The sequence below is a fragment of the Pristiophorus japonicus genome, chromosome 2, assembly GCF_044704955.1.
Source record: "Pristiophorus japonicus isolate sPriJap1 chromosome 2, sPriJap1.hap1, whole genome shotgun sequence".
NCBI classification, from domain to species: domain Eukaryota; kingdom Metazoa; phylum Chordata; class Chondrichthyes; family Pristiophoridae; genus Pristiophorus; species Pristiophorus japonicus.
In genome coordinates, this window is record NC_091978.1 from 196,996,561 (window position 1) to 197,018,197 (window position 21,637).

At 42.1% G+C, this 21,637-nt stretch overlaps 1 protein-coding gene across 2 annotated transcripts in view; it reads right to left on the minus strand.

Moving 5' to 3' along the window:
• The window catches only part of rbpjb (recombination signal binding protein for immunoglobulin kappa J region b), a 148,420-nt gene extending 132,167 nt beyond the window's left edge, over nucleotides 1–16,253 (minus strand). The window contains exons 1-2 of one of the 2 annotated variants that reach the window (XM_070870702.1): nucleotides 16,222–16,240; nucleotides 14,554–14,590 (exon numbers count right to left, since the gene is read on the minus strand). In XM_070870702.1, coding sequence (XP_070726803.1) covers nucleotides 14,554–14,570 — 17 coding nt within the window. In that variant the 5' untranslated portion in view covers nucleotides 14,571–14,590; nucleotides 16,222–16,240. Of the gene's footprint in view, nucleotides 1–14,553; nucleotides 14,591–16,221 lie in introns of both variants that reach the window. The other variant, XM_070870700.1, reaches the window with a different exon arrangement.
• Between the last annotated feature and the right edge of the window lie 5,384 nt (nucleotides 16,254–21,637).

Consider the following 21,637-nt stretch of genomic DNA (forward strand, 5'->3'; position numbering starts at 1 on the left):
CTCTAGGAATGAGTGACCATAGCATGGTTGAATTTCAAATTCAGTTGGAGGGGGAGAAAGTTGGATCTCAAACCAATGTCTTAAACTTAAAGGAAATAAAGGCAGGATTGGCTAAAGTGCGCTGGGAAAAAAGATTGAGGTGTGGGACCGTTGATGAGCAGTGGCAGACATTTAAGGAGCTATTTCATAACTCTCAACTAGAATTATATTTCAATGAGAAGGAAAGACTAAGAAGGGATAACCATCGTGGCTAACTAAGGAAATAAGGGATGGTATCAAATTGAAAACAAGGGATTACAATGTGGCCAAGACTAGTGGGAAGCCAGAGGATTTGGAAACTTTTAAAAGCCAGCAAAGAACGACTAAAAAATTAATAGAGGGAAGATAGATTATGAAAGCAAACTAGCATGAAATATAAAAAGATAGTAAGAGTTTCTACAGGTACATAAAAAGGAAGAGAGTGGCTAAAGTAAATGTTGGTCCCTTAGAGGATGAAAATGGGGAATTAATAATGGGGAACAGGGAAATGGCAGAGACTGTGAACAAATATTTTGTATCAGTCTTCATGGTAGAAGACACTAAAAACATTCCAATCATGGATAATCAAGGGGCTAAACAGAGGGAGGAACTATCATCATGAAAGTAGTAGTACTCAGCAAAATAATGGGATTAAAAGACAGACAGGTCCCCTGGATCTGATGGCTTGCATCCTAGGGTCTTAAAAGAAGTGGCTGCAGAGATTGTGGATGCATTGGTTGTAATCTACCAAAATTCCCTGGATTCTGAAGAGGTCCCAGCGGATTGGAAAACCGGAAATGTAACGCCCCTATTTTAAAAAAGGAGGCAGACAGAAAGCAGGAAACTACAGACCAGTTAGCCTAACATCTATCGTTGGGAAAATGCTGGAGTCCATTATTAAGGAAGCAGTTGCAGGACATTTGGAAAAGCATAATTCACCCAAGCAGAGTCAGCATGGTTTTATGAAAGGGAAATCATGTTTGACAAATTTGCTGGAGTTTTTTTTGAGGATGTAACGGGCAGGGTGGATAAGGGGGAAGCCAGTGGATTTGGAATATTTGGATTTCCAGAATGCATTCGATAAGGTGCCACATAAAAGGTTACTGCACAAGATAAAAGTTCACAGGGTTGTGGGTAATATATTAGCATGGATAGAGGATTGGCTACCTAACAGAAAACAGAGAATCGGGATAAATTGGCAAACGGTAACTAGTGGGGTGCCGCAGGGATCGATGTTGGGGCCTCAACTATTTACAATCTATATTAATGACTTGGATGAAGGGACCAAGTGTAATGTTGTCAAGTTTGCTGATGATACAAAGATGGGTGGGAAAGCAAGTTGTGAGGAGGATGCAACAAATCTGCAAAGGGATATAGACAGGCTAAGTAAGTGGGTAAAATTGACAGATGGAGTATAATGTGGGAAAATGAGGTTATCCACTTTGGCAGAAAAAATAGAAAAGCAAATTATAATTTAAATGGAGAAAAATTGCAAAGTGCTGCAGTACAGAAGGACCTGGGGGTCCTTGTGCATGAAACACACAAAGTTAGTATGCAGGTACAGCAAGTAATCAGGAAGACAAAGGGCCTTTATTGAAAGGAGGATGGCGTATAAAAGCATAGAAGTCCTGCTACAACTGTACAGGGTATTGGTAAGGCCACACCTAGAGTACTGCATACAGTTTTGGTTTCCATATTTAAGGAAAGATAAACTTGCATTGGAAACTGTTCAGAGAAGGTTCACGAGGTTGATTCCGGAGATGAGGGGGTTGACTTATGAAGATAGGTTGAGCCTATACTCATTGGAGTTCAGAAGAATGAGAGGAAATCTTATCGAAACATAAGATAATGAGGGAGCTCGACAAGGTGGATGCAGAGAGGACATTTCCAGTCATAGGGGAAACTAAAACTAGGGGACATAGTCTCAGAATAAGGGGCTGCCCATTTAAAACTGAGATGAGGAGAAATTTCTTCTCTGTGTAGAGCTGTGGAGGCTGGGTCATTGAATATATTTAAGGCAGAGATAGACAATAAGGGTACAAAGGGTTATGGGGAGCGGGCAGGGAAGTGGAGCAGAATCCATGACCAGATCAGCCATGATCTTATTAAATGGCAGTGCAGGCTCGAGGGGCCAAATGGCCTACTCCTGCTCCTATTTCTTATGTTCTTATATTCTTATACGTGATTATTTTGACTTCCTTTGACTGCAATCTACTGATGTGAAGTATTTTTTACACTATAAACTCAAATCATTCAATAATTTGAATTAAGCATTAATAATACAAGGCGGGAACCTAGCACATTAAAAAAAAAAATCAAATTTAGATCATTTGAACTTGCTTAATTTGAATTCAGAGTAGACTGTACCTTCATTAAGAATTTTCATTAGCAACTTCAGTCTTTGAAAAGCCTGGCAGTTTAGTTTCATTGTCCACAGACAGGATACTCACTTCCCCCAACACATACTTAGGTACTTTTAATTTTCTTCATTGATTTCTGTTTTCATTTTTGTAAAATTTAATTAATTCTTTCATGGTTTCCTATCTGACCACAAATCCCACTATAGAGCCCAGCTTGAATAATCATACCCGGGTCTATACTACCCGAGACCAACTCCTACCTCCGACTCTGATGTCACTTACCTCACCATACAACACTAGTGCTGGAAATCATTCCCACAATCAAAGACCTGAAGAATCTAAATACTCACCCACAAAACCAAGAAACCCACACTGAGTTCAATGCCTAAGTTTCTGGTTTACTCAATATAAAACAGATATCTACCCTGTAACCTTTATACCAGACAAGTCTACCAAATAATCTACCAACATTGAATGTGTAAAACAGTTAGATATAATAACGCAATTTACAAGGATGTCTAATTTTCCTTTTCCCACAAGTACAACCATTCCAGCAATTATCCTCTGTGAAGGAACACATTGTGTCTTCTGTTTATACAACAGTAGTTTCCATTTCATAACAGTTCCATATTAAAAAAAAATATACCCACCAACTTAGTGAGATGGAAGATCCACTAGCAATATATTAAAAGCTGCATGTCAACATTCATATGTCACACTTTGTTACAAATGCAAAATAAGTAGTGGCCTTAAAGGGACAGGTTCAGTAAAAGGCCTAAAATATTAACTAAGTTTCTTTCTCCACAGATACTGCCTGACCTGCTAAGTATTTCCAACATTTTCTGTTTTTATTATTGTCACTCTTGTACCTGTCTCAGATGTTTTCATGTTGTTGTTTCTCTCTCTCATTTTATTCTCTTCTCTCCCCTTAACCCTTTTTGCTTCTTCCTTTGTCATCTTTTGGTACTCATTGTCTTTCTTTTCTTTTGGGAGGTGGTGGGTAGTGTGGCTGAGAAAGGAACCACCAAGGGCTACAGATTGTATTTGGGATGGGCCTTGTATGAAAATGTAGCTGTCAACTGCTCCTTTGCCAACCCTTCCCCCAATCACTCCTGCTTCCCTTCACTCCCATTGTCACCCACCCACTATCTCATTTTCCATTATAAATAGGAATTTATTGTAGAAAATGTTAACAGGCAGTGTGCAGATACAAGATTCTTAAAGTTATAAATAGATGTCCACCCCTTAATTGACATCCTTTAACAGTTCCAAAACTCAAGTTTCTCCCTCCCAGCTCAGTAGTGTCTCACAGCTCCTCCATTGTCTGGAGTCTTAAATCATCTCCAACGCTTATATGTACCCCTTCTGCCTCAGGGGACACAGCACTCAAGGGGTGGTATCATCCATTATACAGTGTAGCATGGCTTCTTTCAATTCAGTCTACTGTTTTGTCCATATAATTCAGTATTTTAATTTGTTTTCCTGCTCTGCAATAGTTGATTCATCATTATAGGCAGTCCCTCGGAATCGAGGAAGATTTGCTTCCACTCTTAAAATGAGTCCTTCGGTGGCTGAACAGTAATACGAGAACCAGAATCTCTGTCACAGGCGGGACAGATAGTCGTTGAGGGAAGGGGTGGGTGGGGCTGGCTTGCCACGCGTTCCTTCCGCTGCCTGCGCTTGACCTCTTCACGCTCTTTGCGTTGAGAATCGAAGCTCAATACCTTCCTGGATGCACTTTCTCCACCTCGGGCGATCTTCGGCCAGCGTCTCCCAGGTGTCAGTGGTGATGTCGCACTTTACCAGGGAGGCTTTGAGGGTGTCCTTGTAACTTTTCCGCTGCCCACCTTTGGCTTGTTTACCATGAAGGAGCTCCGCATAAATCTTAAGGAGTCTCGTATCTGGCGTGCGAACAATGTGGCCTGCCCAGCGAAGCTGAGCGATTGTGGACAGTGCTTCAATACTGGGGATGTGAGCTTGGACGAGGACACTGATGGTGCGCCTGTCCTCCGAGGAGTTTTGCAGGATCTTGCGGAGACATCGTTGGTGATATATCTCCAGCGACTTGAAGTGCCTTCTATACATCGTCCATGCCTCAGATCCATGCAGGAGGGCGGGTATTACTACAGCCCTGTAGACTGAGCTTGGTAATAGATTTGACGGCCTGGTCTTCAAACACACTTTTCCTCACAACGGCCGAAGGCTGCACTGGAGGCGATGTTGAATCTCCGCATCAACATAGAAAATAGGTGCAGTAGGCGGCCATTCGGCCCTTCAAGACTGCACCACCATTCAATATCATGGCTGATCATTCACCTCAGTATCCCTTGCCTGCTTTCTCTCCATACCCCTTGCTCTCTTTAGCTGTAAGGCCATATGTAACTCCCTCTTGAATATATCCAATGAACCGGTATCAACAATTCTCTGCGGTAGGGAATTCCACAGGTTAACAACTCTCTCAATGAAGAAGTTTCTCCTCATCTCAGTCCTAAATGGCTTACCCCTTATCCTTGGACTGTGTTCTCTGGTTCTGGACTTCCCCAACATCAGGAACATTCTTCCTGCATCTAACCTGTCCAGTTCGGTCAGAATTTTATATGTTTCTATGAGATCCCCTCTCATCCTTCTAAACTCGTGAATACAGGCCCAGTCGATCCAGTCTCTCCTCATATGTCAGTCCTGCCATCCCAGGAATCAGTCTGGTGAACCTTCGCTGCACTCCCTCAATAGCAAGAATGTCCTGCCTCAGATTAGGAGACAAAAACTAAACACAATATTCCAGGTGAGGCCTCACCAAGGCCTTGCACAACTGCAGTAAGACCTCCCTGCTCCTATACTCAAATCCCCTAGCTATGAAGGCCAACATACCATTTGCCTTCTTCACCGCCTGCTGTACCTGCATGCCAACTTTCAATGACTGATGTACCATGACACCCAGGTCTCGTAGCACCTCCTTTTCCTAATCTGCCGACATTCAGATAATATTCTGCCTTCGTGTTTTTGCCACCAAAGTGGATAACCTCTCATTTATCCACATGAAACTGTATCTTCCATGCATTTGCCCACTCACCGAACCTGTCCAAGTCACCCTGCAGCCTCTTAGCATCCTCCTCACAGCTCACACCACCACCCAGCTTAGTGTCATCTACAAACTTGGAGATATTACACTCAATTCCTTCATCTAAATCATTAATGTATATTGTAAATAGCTGGGGTTCCAGCACTGAGCCTTGCAGCACCCCACTAGTCACTGCCTGCAATTCTGAAAAGGACCCGTTTATCAAGACTCTGCTTCCTGTCTGCCAACCAGTTCTCTATCCACGTAAGTACACTCCCCTCCAATAATTTTGAACACCAATCTCTTGTGTGGGACCCTGTCAAAAGCCTTTTGAAAGTCCAAATACACCACATCCACTGGTTCTTCCTTGTCCACTCTACTAGTTACATCCTCAAAAAATTCCAGAAGATTTGTCAAGCATGATTGCCCTTTCATAAATCCATGCTGACTTGGACCGATCCTGTCACTGCTTTCCAAATGTGCTGCTATTTCATCTTTAATAATTGATTCCAACATTTTCCCCACTACTGATGTCAGGCTAACTGGTCAATAATTACCCGTTTTCTCTCTCCCTCCTTTTTTAAATAGTGGTGTTACATTAGCTACCCTCCAGTCCATAGGAACTGATCCAGTCGATAGACTGTTGGAAAATGATCACCAATGCATCCAATATTTCTAGGGCCACTTCCTTAAGTACTCTGGGATGCAGACTATCAGGCCCCGGGGATTTATCGGCCTTCAATCCCATCAATTTCCCTAACACAATTTCCTGCTTTATAAGGATATCCTTCAGTTCCTCCTTCTCACTAGACCCTCAGTCCCCTAGTATTATTTGTGTCTTCCTTCGTGAAAACAGAACCAAAGTATTTGTTTAACTGGTCCGCCATTTGTTTGTTCCCTATTATAAATTCGCCTGAATCTGACTGCAAGGGTCCTACGTTTGTTTTCACTAATCTTTTTCTCTTCACATATCTATAGAAGCTTTTGCAGTCAGTTTTTATGCTCCGAGCAAGCTTCCTCTCATACTCTATTTTTCCCCTCCTATTTAAATCCTTTGTCCTCCTCTGCTGTATTACAAAATTCTCCCAGTCCTCAGGTTTGCTGCTTTTTCTGGCCAATTTATATGCGTCTTCCTTGTATTTAACACTATCCTTAATTTCCCTCGTTAGCCACGATTGAGCCACCTTCCCCATTTTATTTTTACTCCAGACAGGGATGTACAATTGTTGAAGTTCATCCATGTGATCTTTAAATGTTTGCCATTGCTTATCCACCGTCAACCCTTTAAGTATCACTCGCCAGTCTATTCTAGCCAATTCACGTCTCATACCATCGAAGTTACCTTTCCCCAAGTTCAGGAGCCGAGTCTCGGAATTAACTGTCGCTCTCCATCTTAATAAAGAATTCTACCATATTATGGTCACTCTTCCCCAAGGGGCCTCGCACAACAAGATTGTAATTTGTCCTTTCTCATTACACATCACCCAGTCTAGGATGGCCAGCCTTCTAGATGGTTCCTCGACATATTGGTCAAGAAAACCATCCCTAATGCACTCCAGGAAATCCTCCTCTACCGCATTGCTACCAGTTTGGTTAGCCCAGTCAATATGTAGATTAAAGTCGCCCATGATAACTGCTGTACCTTTATTGCATGCATCCCTAATGTTTTGTTTGATGCTGTCCCCATCCTCATTACTACTGTTTGGTGGTCTGTACACAACTCCCACTAGCGTTTTCTGCCCTTTGGTATTCTGTAGCTCCACTCATACAGATTCCACATCATCCAAGCCAGTGTCCTTTCTTACTATTGCATTAATTTCCTCTTTATCCAGCAACGCCACCCCACCTCCTTTACCTTTCTGTCTATCCCTCCTACATGTTGAATCCCCCTGGATGTTGAGTTCCCAGCCTCGGTCACCCTAGAGCCATGTCACCGTGATGCCAATTACATCATATCCGTTAACTGCTATCTGCGCAATTAATTCGTCCACCTTATTCCAAATACTCCTCGCATTGAGGCACAGAGCCTTCAGGCTTGTCTTTTTAACACCCTTTGCCCCTTTAGGATTTTGCTGTAATGTGGCCCTTTTTACTTTTTGCCTTAGGTTTCTCTGCCCTCCACTTTTATGTTTCTTCTTTCTATCTTTTGCTTCTGCCCCCATTCTACTTTCCTCTGTCTACCTGCAAAGGTTCCCATCCCGCTGCCTATTAATTTAACCCCTCCCCAACAGCACTAACAAACACTCCCCCCTCAGGCATTGGTTCCAGTCCTGCCCAGGTGCAGACCGTCTGGTTTGTACTGGTCCCACCTCCCCCAGAACCGGTTCCAATGTCCCAGGAATTTGAATCCCTCCCTTCTGCACCACTCCTCAAGCCACGTATTCATCGGAGCTTTGTCTGCCTTTGTTGATGAGGCTCCCGAGATATGGGAAATGGTCCACGTTGTCGAGGGCTGCGCCGTAAATCTTGATGATTGGATGGCAGTGCTGTGTGGCGGGGACAGGCTGGTGGAGGCCAGGTCCAAGATCACCCCAACCTCTGTCGTTGAGCTGCAGTACGCGGACGACGCCTGTGTCTGCGCACATCGAGGCTGAACTCCAGGATATAGTCAATGTATTCACTGAGGCATAAGAAAGTATGGGTCTTACACTTCACATCCGTAAGAAATTATTTTACCATTTACTGATCTGTATTTTCTTCTTGAATCATTTAACAATCCTTCGCTCCTTCCTACATTACTAATTTATCAATTTCACCTGCTGCCGCATATGTTACTGCAACACATTTTGTTGGGGTCATCAACTCCAATTTAGTTCTTTGGTCTGTCCCAGGTTGAGAACCCGCTTGAATAAAGGACTCTCGGACAGTGCTGATAAATAGAAATTACTAAGCAGCCATACTTCTTAAGCGGTCCCTCGAATCGAGGATGACTTGCTTTCACGCCAAAAATGGATGCGTTCAATGAATTCATAATTTCACAGGTGTTTCAATTAAGGACCCAATATCCCAGGTCCCGAACTGCATATTGAAGGTGGAAGATGCCTGTGTGTGGATTTTTTTTAACGTGTGGTGGCCATTGCACAACAGCCACCACAGAGGCTTGACAGAGCTTGGTCTTGGTCCTGGTCCAGTGGCAAGGGTTAACCAAGACGACTGGAGACCAGCTCTGCTGCATGGACCTAGTGCGCACACATATCGCAGTGTGGACTGGCCCGTGCTGCCCCTGGGCCCACGCCACTTCTGGGCCCCGACCACATCACTTCGCAATCTCTCGCCACTCCTGCACCCCGATCTCACCGCTCCTGCTGTACCTGCCCCGCTCCAATCACCAACCTGGGTTATGGCGACATCTAATCCAGTCGACCTCTTCACTGCCATCGCCCTCCTGCACCAGTTCACGCTGCTCCCTGAAGTGGTATGCCGCCACGCTGCCCATGGGGCCACTCTCCTTTTATGGCCCCGACCTGCCGCTGGTGTTCTCATGCAGGTCGGGGTCAACATGCTGGCTAGGGGCCGCTCACCTTTTATGGCCCCGACCTGCCACTGGTGTTCATGGCTACGGCTACGCCATGTGTCACATGCACGAATTTCAGTAGAAAGTGCCTTACACATAATAAAGGTAAATGCATATTGTGCATTTATTTACTCAACATCGACCACCAGTATGAAACTTTGCAATCTTTGAATTCAGCATAGAATTTAGCAGACAGCACATCTTCGTGCAGCTTCCGGGATTTTGTCCATCAGCTGCAAGCAGAATTTTGACTTCGGAGCAAGTGTTGAGAATGTTGACTCATACAATGAGATGTGCCAGAGCCGTCCCTGTTCTTCATCCATGACATGGTTGGTTGGTGCTTGCCCTTTACCCTAATGTGCCCTGTTGGAGCGGCTCGCTATTGGCTGGGTTTCCTCTCATCCGCTGGCCTGGATGAGAGCTCCCCTCTCAATACAATGTTGATTTTTCCACGATGCTGATGTCTGTTATTTTCACCCATTACACATCATTTTAGCAGATAAACAGAAGCACACAAAACGATCAAAAAACTCTCAAACTCTGCTTTTCATCTTACCATATCATCAACAAATGCACGAGTCTTGAGATCACATGCCCATCGATGCTGTCTATTACTCACTTTATTGACTAATCAAAAAATGCAATCAGCAAAATCTGGATCCCAATAACCATATGCAGCCAGTGGCTAATTATTGGTCAACACTGTTTTAGTACACAGGTGACTTCTTACCATCAGTGCTGTCACTGCTGGAGAAGCAAAACCCAGAAGAAGTTGATCTTGATTTTATGAAACTTGACATTTTAAAATACCGAGGAATAATAAACACAGAGATTGGGATAGTACTTTGAACAAAAAGTACTCCCATAGAAACATAGTCTTACAGCAGAGAAGGCCATTCCGCCCATCATGCCTATGCCGGCTGTTTGAAAGAGCTATCCAGGTCTATGCTGTTAAGACTGATTCTTTGTTTAAATCCTGAAAGACTTTCTTTCTCCTACCAATTGTGAGTGTTGATGACATTACAGGAACTTCAAGAAGCTATAGAGCATGATGCTGAGGGGGAAGAGATTTACATGCACAGTTCAAATGACAATTACTGGAGTGCTCAGAATTAGTTATCTCGGTTGATATTAAATTCATTTCTTTACAGATTCAGAATCTGAAACTCTGCCAAGTCAATTCCCAAGTCAGGTCACTGATTAAGATAATGTGTTTAAGATTAATACAACAAAGTTAATTGTAAATTTTTAATGATTGGAATAAGGGGTACTAATTAGGTTGATTACAAGATAGACCTCTCTCCACTCCTATTAGCACATAATGTGGTTGAGACGTTATGTCGCCTCGCCCACCTCCCAAATCTGCATCAACCAGACCATTTAAAATTTAAATATGAGTAGTCCCAAGTGAAGGTTTCCAGTGACATCAGATAAGCCCTTCCCTTCGAGCAAATGACTTGCTGAGCTCAAGAGGCCCTGGCCTGGATTAAATAAATCTCAATATTTGCACGTTAAAGTTATGCCTGTAGATTAAATTCTGGACCTTTAAAACTGCCATTAACTTTCGAATGATGAGTTAAGGTATTAAAGCAAGTGACAGAACAAAGACAGCAATACCACAATTCCTTCCTGTGCAACATGTATACAAGACTGGAGTTTTGCACTGAAGTGGCACATTAAGAGTGAGAAAAGCTTTACCAGTGCCTTCACAACTAAAGATGTACCACTCCCCATAGTACACTGTAGTCTGTGTTATTCTTTATTTATATATGCATCAGTGGAACCATGACAAGGAAGGCAGCTTCATTTATTTTTATTAAGTAGTTTGAGGGTTGAAGAAACCAGTTCCAGAAATGGATCTCATGGCACAGTGATAAGAGGCTTCTGGAAACTAATATGCTATTTCAGCACAGGTAATAAATACTGACTCTACTGTACAGTGCAAAGGAATAGAACAACTTGCATCCAGTTATAATCGAGAACATAACAGGTGCCAAGTGTTAAAATACATAGGAAAGGTGCCCGATAATTGAGAGGTAAAGAAACCACCTCCAAGCCATTCAGACCACTAGAGTGCCAAATTCAATGCCTGGTCCCTGCTGGGTAGCTAAAATGCAACATTCTACCAAAAGCAATGTTCTACCATGCCACAGCCACAAAAACAAATCTGGACATTCAAACACCTGCTTCACAAAGCTGAATACATTTAGAAAAAAATCCAATGAATTGTAGCCAAATACAAACAAAAAAAACAACCAGTTTATGAACTGATTGTATTTATATAATTTTCTTTTTTCTGAGTTTCAACAGAATTGGGGCCTCTATATTAATAGAAACAGGCCGTTCAGCCCCTCAAGCCTGTTCCACCATTCTATTCGATCATGGCTGATCTGTACCGCAACTCCATTTACCTGCCTTCGCTCCATATCCCTTTTACATCCTGACCTAACAAAAATCTATCGATCTCAGTCTTGCATGTTTCAATTGACCAGTCATCCACAGCCGTCTGGGGAAGAGTTTTCCAGATTTCCATTCCCCTTAATGTGAAAGTGCTTTATGATTTCACAACTAAATGGCCGAGTTCTAATTTTCTAAGATTATGCCCCACTTGTCCTGAATTCCCCCAATCAGATTAAATAGTTTTTGTATATCTACCCTCTTCAATCTGCAAATCATCTTCAACACCTTGATTAGATCACTCTCTCAACCTTCTAAACTCGAGGGAATATAAGCCAAGTTTACGCAACCTGCCCTCATAATTTTAATCCTTAAGCCCCAGTATCATTCTGGTGAATCTGCACTCCACAGCCAATATATCCTTCCTGAGGTGTAGTGCTCAAAACTGAACGCAGTACTCCAGATGGGGTCTGTACAACTGAGGTATCACTTCCTCACTTTGTATTCTAACATGAGACAAATGCCAACATTCTATTAGTCTTTTTGATTACTACCCAAATGAGAAAACCTTTTTGATTGACACTCAAACGATAAAACCCTAGTGCAAAAGAAAACATCAGCACTATAGCTGATGATTTAGAGTCGATGGTAAATTTAAAGCAGACGTCGAGAAAAAACACTTCCTTATTACTTTTCGTTTTCTTTGGGAGAAGCATTTGGGAAAGGATGTACCACGTAAACTTCATCAAGCACTTTCCTTTTTCCAAAGAGGTAACGTTTTTCTCAAAATACAAAATATTGTGGCTTGGTTTTAAAATTCCCTCGTACAGAGTGGGATGCACTTTTATAATCGTTATTTCACACACAGCAAGTTCAAGATTTTGTCTTTGGCAGGCATAATGTAGATGCCAGGTATTTTCCAAGAGGACTAGAGAGGAAAGGGGAAAGAAGTCGAGCCACCCTACACTGTACTCACTTAAATTCTAGCACCTATTACAGAATGGTGGTTCTAAACCTCTCCGCCAGGAAATAGCACAGTATGAGATTTTTTTGAAAATTAAAATTAAAATTTTATTTCCTTAGGTGCAAAGTTTCAACAAATCCAACCTACTTTTCACCAACTCACTGTGCTCATCTTACTTTTCCAAAACTCTAAAAAGGCTCAATTACAAAACAAAATGCTGTGAATTTAATCCATTTAGCATTACATTTATTGGAAATTCCAGTTTGAGATGACATCCAAGTTATATTGCATCAACAGCATTCATACCAGATGAAAATTCAGTATCAAAATGCTACCAGCCTCCCCAAGTTTTGTACTTCAATTTTAAGTACACTTTAATCAGTAATACTACAAAGATCTCTACCATAGATAATTATGATTAGATTGTATTGAATTAAATCAAATCAAATGAAGTATAAAAAGTTAAAAATAAAAACACAATTATTCAGTCAATTAATTCAGTTTGCTCTGGCAAACGCAAGAAAGCCCAAATTTGGCAATTGAGGCAAAATTTCAATGTGTTACCCAAAGCAATTATTTGAGCACTCTACTGACCCAATCAAAAATTACTACATAATTTTCTGCACTACAGTTAACTGACCACATACTCCACAGTTACAGGAAATCTACAGTGATCAGATAGATACCAATATTTATGAAAGTAGTAAAATAACTTGCATTTCTATAGCATCTTTCACAGCCTCAGGGAGGTCCCAAAGTGCTTCATAATCGATGATGTACTTAAGTGTTATTACTCTTGTAATGCAGAAGAATACAGCAGCCAATTTGCACACAGCAAGGTCCCACAAACAGATTTAAGAAAAATGACCAGGTAATCTGTTTGTGATATTGGGTGAGGGATAAACATTTTTCCAAGACACAAGATGAACTTGTCTATTGTTCTTCATGGGATATTTTACATCCACCCAAGGGGGAAGACAGGCCCTCGTTTTAACATGCAAAAGACAGCCTCCGACAGTGCAGCATTCCTTCAGTGCTGACTACGGTGTCAGCCTAGATCAGGATTAGGAATTACTTGCATTACAATTTAAGGCACAAGAGAAAATCACATAAAAAACACAATTCTCCCTCCATATCATTTTCAGAGTCTTTTCCTCTGTTACCTCACAGCAGTAAATAATGTCCGTCCCATGTGCTGCATTAACACAACAACATACTAATACCAGTACATTTGAAACAGCCTTGGATCATTCTTTTATCTTCCATACCCAGTTTCTGGCAATACACATCCATAAATTTAAAAATGAATCCACCAACTCAAAGCTTTCCAATTCATCCACTATAGAAAACCACCTTCTTCTTTGATCACCCACCTCTAAACGATACCTGCAATAATTTTCAGCAGAGTATCACTCCATGTATCACAAAAAAGGCTTCCAATAGCAGAACAGTTTCTGAAGCCATAGAACTATATAAACTCTAACTTAAATGCTCAAAAATATTTTCAAGCCAACATTATCCCTCCATACTAGTGTACAATTGAACGTCGTAACACATGACCATAAATGTGAGCGAGAGTCAAATCAGAGACACCTGTAGTATTTACGAATAATGCCTTACACCCAGTACTACTGCATCAACACCTGTCACTTAACATAGACTTATTAATTTTTCATGCTATGACAGCATACATAAACAATTTAGGTATCCAGAAATTCTTCAAACCATTTTTATTCACCCTTATTTACTTGTCCAGATCATACCATCAATAAACTGGTCACATATAGGTTATCCCAAGCAAACAGGATACATAGAATAAGATTGCCACTTTAGACAATGGAAGTAGTAAAATGAATTAATTGGAGCTTGAACAATACTGAATTCAGGTTTTTTCATGGATTCACTACCTCTCAATGGAGATTCAAGTTTGAATCATTATAGACAGGTTGTCTCCAAGACAAACTTTGCTGCAGAAAAAAATGTCCTCATAATAACATGAGTCAATTTGAATCAAAAGACTCAAATGTCAGAAAAAATTCAGCAGCAAAATTTAATTTGTGTAACCTATTATTTGAATCTAGAAATTACAGCAAAATTTAGAGTAACCCATTCAGAACACCTGATTATTGTTCATCATTGTGATGTGTGCAAAGTTGTTCAGCTTAAATATTAATTGATTTTGCATATTTTAGTAGTGGTTATACTACTGGACTAATAATCCAGACGAGAGTTCAAATCCCACCTTGGCAGTTTGATCATTTGAATTCAGTTCTTAAAATCTGGAAATAAAAAGCTGATATCAGTAAAAGTGACCATGAAACTGGAAGATTGACAGAACCCCCCCAAATTGGTTTATTAATGTTCTTTAGGGAAGGAAATCTGCCGACCTTACCCAATCTAGTCTATATGTGGCCAGAGTTCACAGTAATGTGGTTGGCTCTTAACTGCCCTCTGAAGTGGCCTAACAAGCCACTCAGTACCATCTTCTCAAGACAATTGGGGATGGGCATTAAATGCTGGCCTTTCCAGCGACACCCATAGTCCAATAATTTTTTTTAAATTACACAAGTGACAACATTTTGCCTTGTACTGTCCATCACAGACTAGCAAACAAGTTAAGTCACTATCTATTTATAGTGTTTACCAAAAATTGTTCACCTCGGTCTGATATGGTATTTAACAGTATTGACAGCATCAAATTGTGTTTCACTAGCTGCAGGATAATTTGAACCATCTATATAAACTGCAGTGTACGGAAAAGGCAAAACAAAATTACGCAACAGCTTTTTAGTTGTCGGAGGGAGGACGTACAGTGGAAATAAAAGAAATAAATCCCAGAAGGACGCAATAGTTTCAGGAGAAATTCCCTGTAGACACCCTGGATGCGGACAAGCACGCTTGTTTGCGTTACAGGCGAGTAGCTTGACTCGCTTAGCTCGGGTTGCCAGCTGCGTCTTTTCACCAAGGGGCCCGTTTGCTGTGTAATGTACAGTACAGTAGTGACGGGGCTCAGCGCCGACCATTCAGCGAAAGAAAAATTGAGAAAACACCCCGAATAAACTCGCAAAATCCCTGAACAACGAAAAGTGGGATATTGGAATAGGAGGAAGGGAGGAAAGAAAACACAAACATTTCCCCGAAATCACCAGAAAGGGAATCACTAACCAAGTGAAAAACAAAAAGGAAATCTTTTAAAAAGTGAGAATAGGAGTGATAAAAAGAGTGAGGAGAGAAATATAGCGCTTGTTACGTCCCAAAGCGCTTTACAGCCAAAGTACTTTTTGAATACTGTTGTAATAGAGGAAAGAAAGTGTGTAAGTGAGAGGTGAGTGAGAAAGTGAGTGAATGAGTTAGAGGTGAATGAGAAGGTAAGAGTGAGGGAGTGAGTGCGCCGGACGAAGAATGTTCGGCACGGCGGAAACTCGACTTTTTAAGTCCCAAACAAAGTTCTCCTCCCTCCGTCTCCCCGCACGGAGCAGGATGGTGGGAACTGGCTGACGGGGCGTGGGGCCCTGCTCCTCCCTCCCGAGGACCAGTTCATCCAAAGTGAAACAACAAACAGCCCAACCGACCGGGGGCCAGGCCGGACAGGAGGATCGGGACAGGAGGCTCGGGACAGGAGCAGCGCTCACCGGCCGCACAGAACGCAACAACGCGGGGACTGGCGGCGGCGACCCGAGCAGCTCGGCACAGACTCGGGAGCCGGAGCCGGAGCCACAAACCACTGGCAGCAAACAATAGGACGGCGGTCAGCAACACTCCCCGTCCGCCCCGCCCGCGCCGCCGCCGCCGGGCTCAAGCCACCTCGCTCGCCTTCCCTCCTCTCCCAGCCAGCCCAAGGCGCTGGCGGGGAGCCCGGCGGACAGGAACGCGGCGGCAGGCAGCGCGACCCGGACAATCCGACACTTACCCTGTCACAACAGGCGCCATCTTCCACAAACTCTCGCCCAAACTCCAGCCCTCGCGAGACTCCGCCCGCAGCCCCCGACCCCGCCTCGCCTTGTCTCGCCACAAGAGGCGCTGCAGGCCGGGACGGCGGCCTCGCGAGACTTCATAGGCAGGGAGAATAGGAGTGGGGAGAATGTAGGGACTGTGGGGGAGCATGAAGGGCTGAGAGAGAGAGTGAGGGGGAAGCAGTAAGGGAGAGTGAGAAATAGTGGGGAGAATGAGGGGCAGTGATGGAGAATGAGGGGCTGAGAGAGATAATTAAGGGCTGTGAGCAAGAATGAGGGGCTGTGAGCGAGAATGAAGGGCTGAGAGAGAATGAAAGGCTGTGACAGAATAAAGGGCAGTGAGGGAGAATGAGGGGCTGTGGGAGAGAATTAAGAGCTGTGAGAGAGAATGAAGGGCAGTGAGGGTGAATGAGGTTCAGTGAGAGATAATAAAGGGATAGTGGGGGAGAATGAGGGGCTGTGAGGGAGAATGGGGGTTGTGAGAGAATGAGGGGCTGTGAGGGAGAATGAAAACCAATGAGAATGAGGGGCAGGGAATGACAATGACAAACTGAGAATGAGGGACTGTAAGGGAGAATGAAAAACTGCAAATGAGGGACAGTGAGGGAGAATGAGGGGCAGTGAGAGAGAATGAAAAACAGTGAGAATCAGGGGCACTGAGGCTGAATGAGAAACGGTGAGAATGAGAAACAGCTAGAATGACAGGCAGTGAGAGAGAAGGAGAAACTGAGAATGATGGGCAGTGAGGGAAAATGAGGAACAGTGAGAATGAATAACAATATGAGAGCCTTGAGGGAGAATGAGGAGCATTGAGGGTGAATGAGAAACGGTGAGAATGAGGGGCTGTGATTTAGCTGTCAGGAAACATTTTGTGCAATACTGGACGTTTGCATTCACTGGATCCAATTGGAACATTAGTATCTGTACAATTAAATGTTCAGGGTGTAAATGATCGACATTTAGGAACATAGGAACGGGAAATAGGCTATTCAGCCCCTTGAGCCTGTTCTGCCATTGAGATCATGGTTGATCTGTATCCTAGCTCCATCCACCTGCCTTGCCTCCATATCCCTTAATACGCATGGTTAGCAAAAATCTATTGATCTCAGATTTAAAATTATTAATTGAGCTAGCATCTACTGCTTTATGTTGTTGTTCTAGTTATGTGGGAGAGAGTGCCACAGTTCTACCATCCTTTGTGTGAAGAAGTGTTTCCTAAATTCCTTCCTGAATGGTGTGGATCTGATTTTAAGGTTATGTACTCTTGCCCTCGACTCCCCCACCAGCAGAAAAAGTCTCCATCTGCCCTATCAATTCCTTTCAAAATCCAAAAAATCTCAACGAAATCATCCCCTTAACCATCAGTATTCTAGGGGATAAAACTCTATTTTATGCAATCTCTCCTCATAATTTAACCCTTGGAGCCCTGGTAACATTCTGCTGAATCTGCACTGCACTCCTTCCAAGGCCCATATATCTGCTGGTCAGAACTGTACTTGGTACTCCAGAAGTGGTCTAACCAGGGATTTGTATAGCTGTAGCAAAATTTCCTCCCCTTTATATTTTGGCCATCTATATATAAAGCTAACCTTGTATTAGCCTTTTTGATTATTTTTTGTACCTGACTACTACATTTAGTGATCTGTGATCATGGACCCCTAAATTTCTTTGGACCTCCACTATTCGTAGCTTTTTACCAATATTCCCTCTTTTTTTTTGGATGGGGGTGGGTGGTGGCGGCTGCAGTTTCGGTCATGCAGTTTTGTGCAGTTTAACATTGAAAAAGCCAGTCCGCACTTTATAGGGAACATTGCTTTTCGCCATTTAAAAAATACTTGGATCCAACCTTTTTTGGTGCCAAATGGATGACCGTAAACTTAATTGTGTTGAAATCCATTTGCCACAGTTTTATACACTCACTTAATCTATCAATGTCTCTTTGTAATTTTATGCTCCCGTCCAGACTTACTATGCCACCTATCTTTGTGTCATCGACAAACTTGGATATATATCTTTCTATTGTGTTATCTAAGTCATCAATAAATAGTGAATAGTTGTGACCTAAAATGTAATGATTGAAAAATTGAAGGCATTCACTAAGTTACTGAACTTTCTTTGAGGAACAAAAAAAAATCAACATTAAAAAACATGTTGCAACTATTGTTGTAGCTCACCACCCACACAGCTATGTGTGACAATTGCTATTTTTGCCCATAATCTCATTTGCCTAGAGGGATATGGGTACATTTATCTCATTGAAATGTATATATTTCTTAGAGGGCTTGACAGGGTAGATGCTGAGAGGCTGTTTCCCTTAGCTGGAGAGTCTGGAACTAGGGGTCATAGCTTTAGGATAAGGAGTCGGCCATTTAATACTGACATGAGGAGAAATTTCTTCACACAGAGGGTTGTGAATCTTTGGAATTCTCTACCTCAGAGAGCTGTAGATGCTCTGTCGATGAATATATTTAAGAATGAGTTCGCTAGATTTTTTGGCACTAAGGAAATCAAGGGATATGGAGAGAAGGTTGGAAAGTGGAGTTGATATAGAAGTTCAGCCACAATCTTATTGAATGGCAGAGGTGACCACTTTCTGATACCTTATGTGAGGGTATCAGAAAGTGGTCACCTTGTCAGTGTTGAGGAGTGGTGCGGTCATGGGAAATGTTGAGGTTGAGGGGGTAGCCATGAATATTGGCCAGAGAGTTTATATGGAGGGAAAGGTTGAGAGAAGACAGGAAGGCAGTGAACTCAAAGGTCAAAGCTATGAAACTGAAGACAAGGGGCGAGAAATTCAGCGATTCTGCGACCGGGTTTTTGGTGCTTTTTCATCCTTTTTGGCGAAAACCCGGTCGGCGGGAAATTTGATGACGTTTTGTGGCGGCGCTTTCCACGTACCACTGGGCAGAAGAGTGCTACCGTGCAAGACTCGAAATAGCGTTTCGCCAAAAATTTTGCTCTCTCCGCACCCGTATTTTACGCTCAGAATACCGATAGGAAAAAACCTGTCATAGCAGCCCTGCCAGCAGCAGTAAGTATGAAGACATGCAAAAAGGTAAGTTAAAGTTTTTATTTTTAAAAATCTTTTTCAGCGATTCGAAAGATAAGTGTCTTGTAAATGTTTTGTGAATTTTCATTTTTGTTTTTTCCAATTTATTTTTTGGTGTTTTTCCGCCTTCCCAAGGCCCCTCTTGCAGCAGTATTGGCCTCGGACTAAAGTTGGTGAGGATCGCGGTTTGCTCCGCGAATCCTCGTGCAACGCTGATTTTTACCGCTGCGCAAATTAAAGGTTAGCGATAGCAAAGCGAAAATGGTAATTTTGGCAAAAAAACGCAGTTTTCGTTGAAAACTGAATTTCTAGCCCAAGGCCTTTTCTGTTTAACTATTCATTTAACTCTGCACTCAGTTACTTTAGACTTGCCTTATCATATTCAGCTGTCACCTGGCAAAAGCAACTTGCAACTTCAGTGAATTGCTTTACCTTCAAATGTTTCTTTATATTTACCTGGTTGACTGATTCTCAAGGGCATATCTCCCATGTGAAGCAATTTTGATGTTGACATTGCAAGAGAACAAGTCACATGATAACTGAAATAAAAATAGAAAATGCTGGAAATACTCAGCAGGTGAGGCACCTGTGGAGAGAGAAACACAGTTAATGTTTCAGGTCGATGACCTTTCATCAGAACTGGAAAAAGTTAGAGATGTAACAGGTTTTATGCAAGTATAGAGGAAGAGGCAGGGAAAGAAAGAACAAAAGGGAAGGTCTGTGATAGCTTGGAAGGCAGGAGAGATTAAATAACAAAAAGGATGATGGTGCAAGGCAAAAGGGGATGGAAATGGGACATGTAAAGAAACAAAAAGATGGGTCTTGAGGAGTTGTAAATGGAAATAGCAGATTCATTTCCAACAGCTGCAGTCCAGTATTTATGATCTGAAATTGTTGATCTCAATGTTGAGTTCAGAAGGTTGTAAAGTGCTTAATCGAAAGAATGGAACAGGATGTTGTAGAGGGAACAGTCCCTTCAGAATACTGAAGCTGAAACTGAGCTAAAGCAGTATTTTGATGATGATGATGCATGGTGAGGAAAGGGAACTGATCTTGGAGAGGTGACTTTTTAACCCAAGAATTATCATTCACATAATTTGCACCAAACCAAACAACATGTCAGGCTTTTGTCTTTGGAGACTCAAATGTGAGTTCTTTAGAATCACTTATGCTTCTTCCTCACCATCCACCATCATCGTAATGATATTTTAGCTCCATGTGAAGAAAATTGTGTTTCCTGGTATCTAACCTACTTATCTTACATGTGGTCATGCATCTGCGGACATATATTGAATTTCTGTCTAAGGGAATGCTCAGATAGGTAGATGGAGATGAGTCATTTTAAATTATCCTTTGATAAATGCAAGATAGCTAAAAATACACATATGTGAGTAGCCGCCCTATAATGGTCAAATTTTCCAAAAGAGTAAAAGTGAGCCTTTTTGTTTATCCACTCACAACCCGAGATTAATGCAAACTATTACCAGATCTCCTGTGACATAATAACTAAGAGAAAAATTATGGCTGACCATGTATAGATTTGGAAATCTATAAAAGTTGCAATAGGAGTGAAATCATGATCCTGAACCTAATAGTGGAGTAGTACATAGAAAAACTGGTCAAGGGACCTGATATTAATTAACAACCAGAAGATGATAGAGCAGATCAGAGTGAGAGAATACCTTGCAACTGTGACCACAACATGGTAAGGATTATGTTAGGCTTACGGTGGAAAAGAGAATGAGAACAAAGAAGCATTCAACTTTAGGAAGGCAGATTTAGGGGTGAGGGCTGAGCCCAGGAAATTAGACTAGACAAAAGAGAAAATCATGGGAAATAGGTGGATTATGTTTAGAATTACTATATACAGAGATACATACCAGTAGGGAAGAATGGAAACAGGGAAAAGACTTAACGTTGGCGATAATGGACGTAGTGAGGTTAATAAGGGAAAGAGGTATTGTTCATAAAGTGTAAATCTACAAATAGCATAGTGGAACGCAACAAATATAAAAACAAGATAAAAGAGATTAAGAAACAAGCTAGAAGAGGTGAAATAGAAAATGTAATCAGGGAATATTGAATGAAATGTCAAAAGATCCATAAATATATACGCAACAAGTTGGTTAAAACAAAGCAGTGAGGCCATTAAAAGATCCCAAAGATCAAATGACCAAGGAATATCCCTGTGTTTATGAAGCACACTGCGGACAATCTCCCTAGCATAGAAGGTGAACTTCCAGGGGCAGAGCAAGTACCAAAAGAAATAGAATTTCAGATAAGGCAATCATTGATAGAAGAAGTTAATGGAAGCCAAGGTGCCA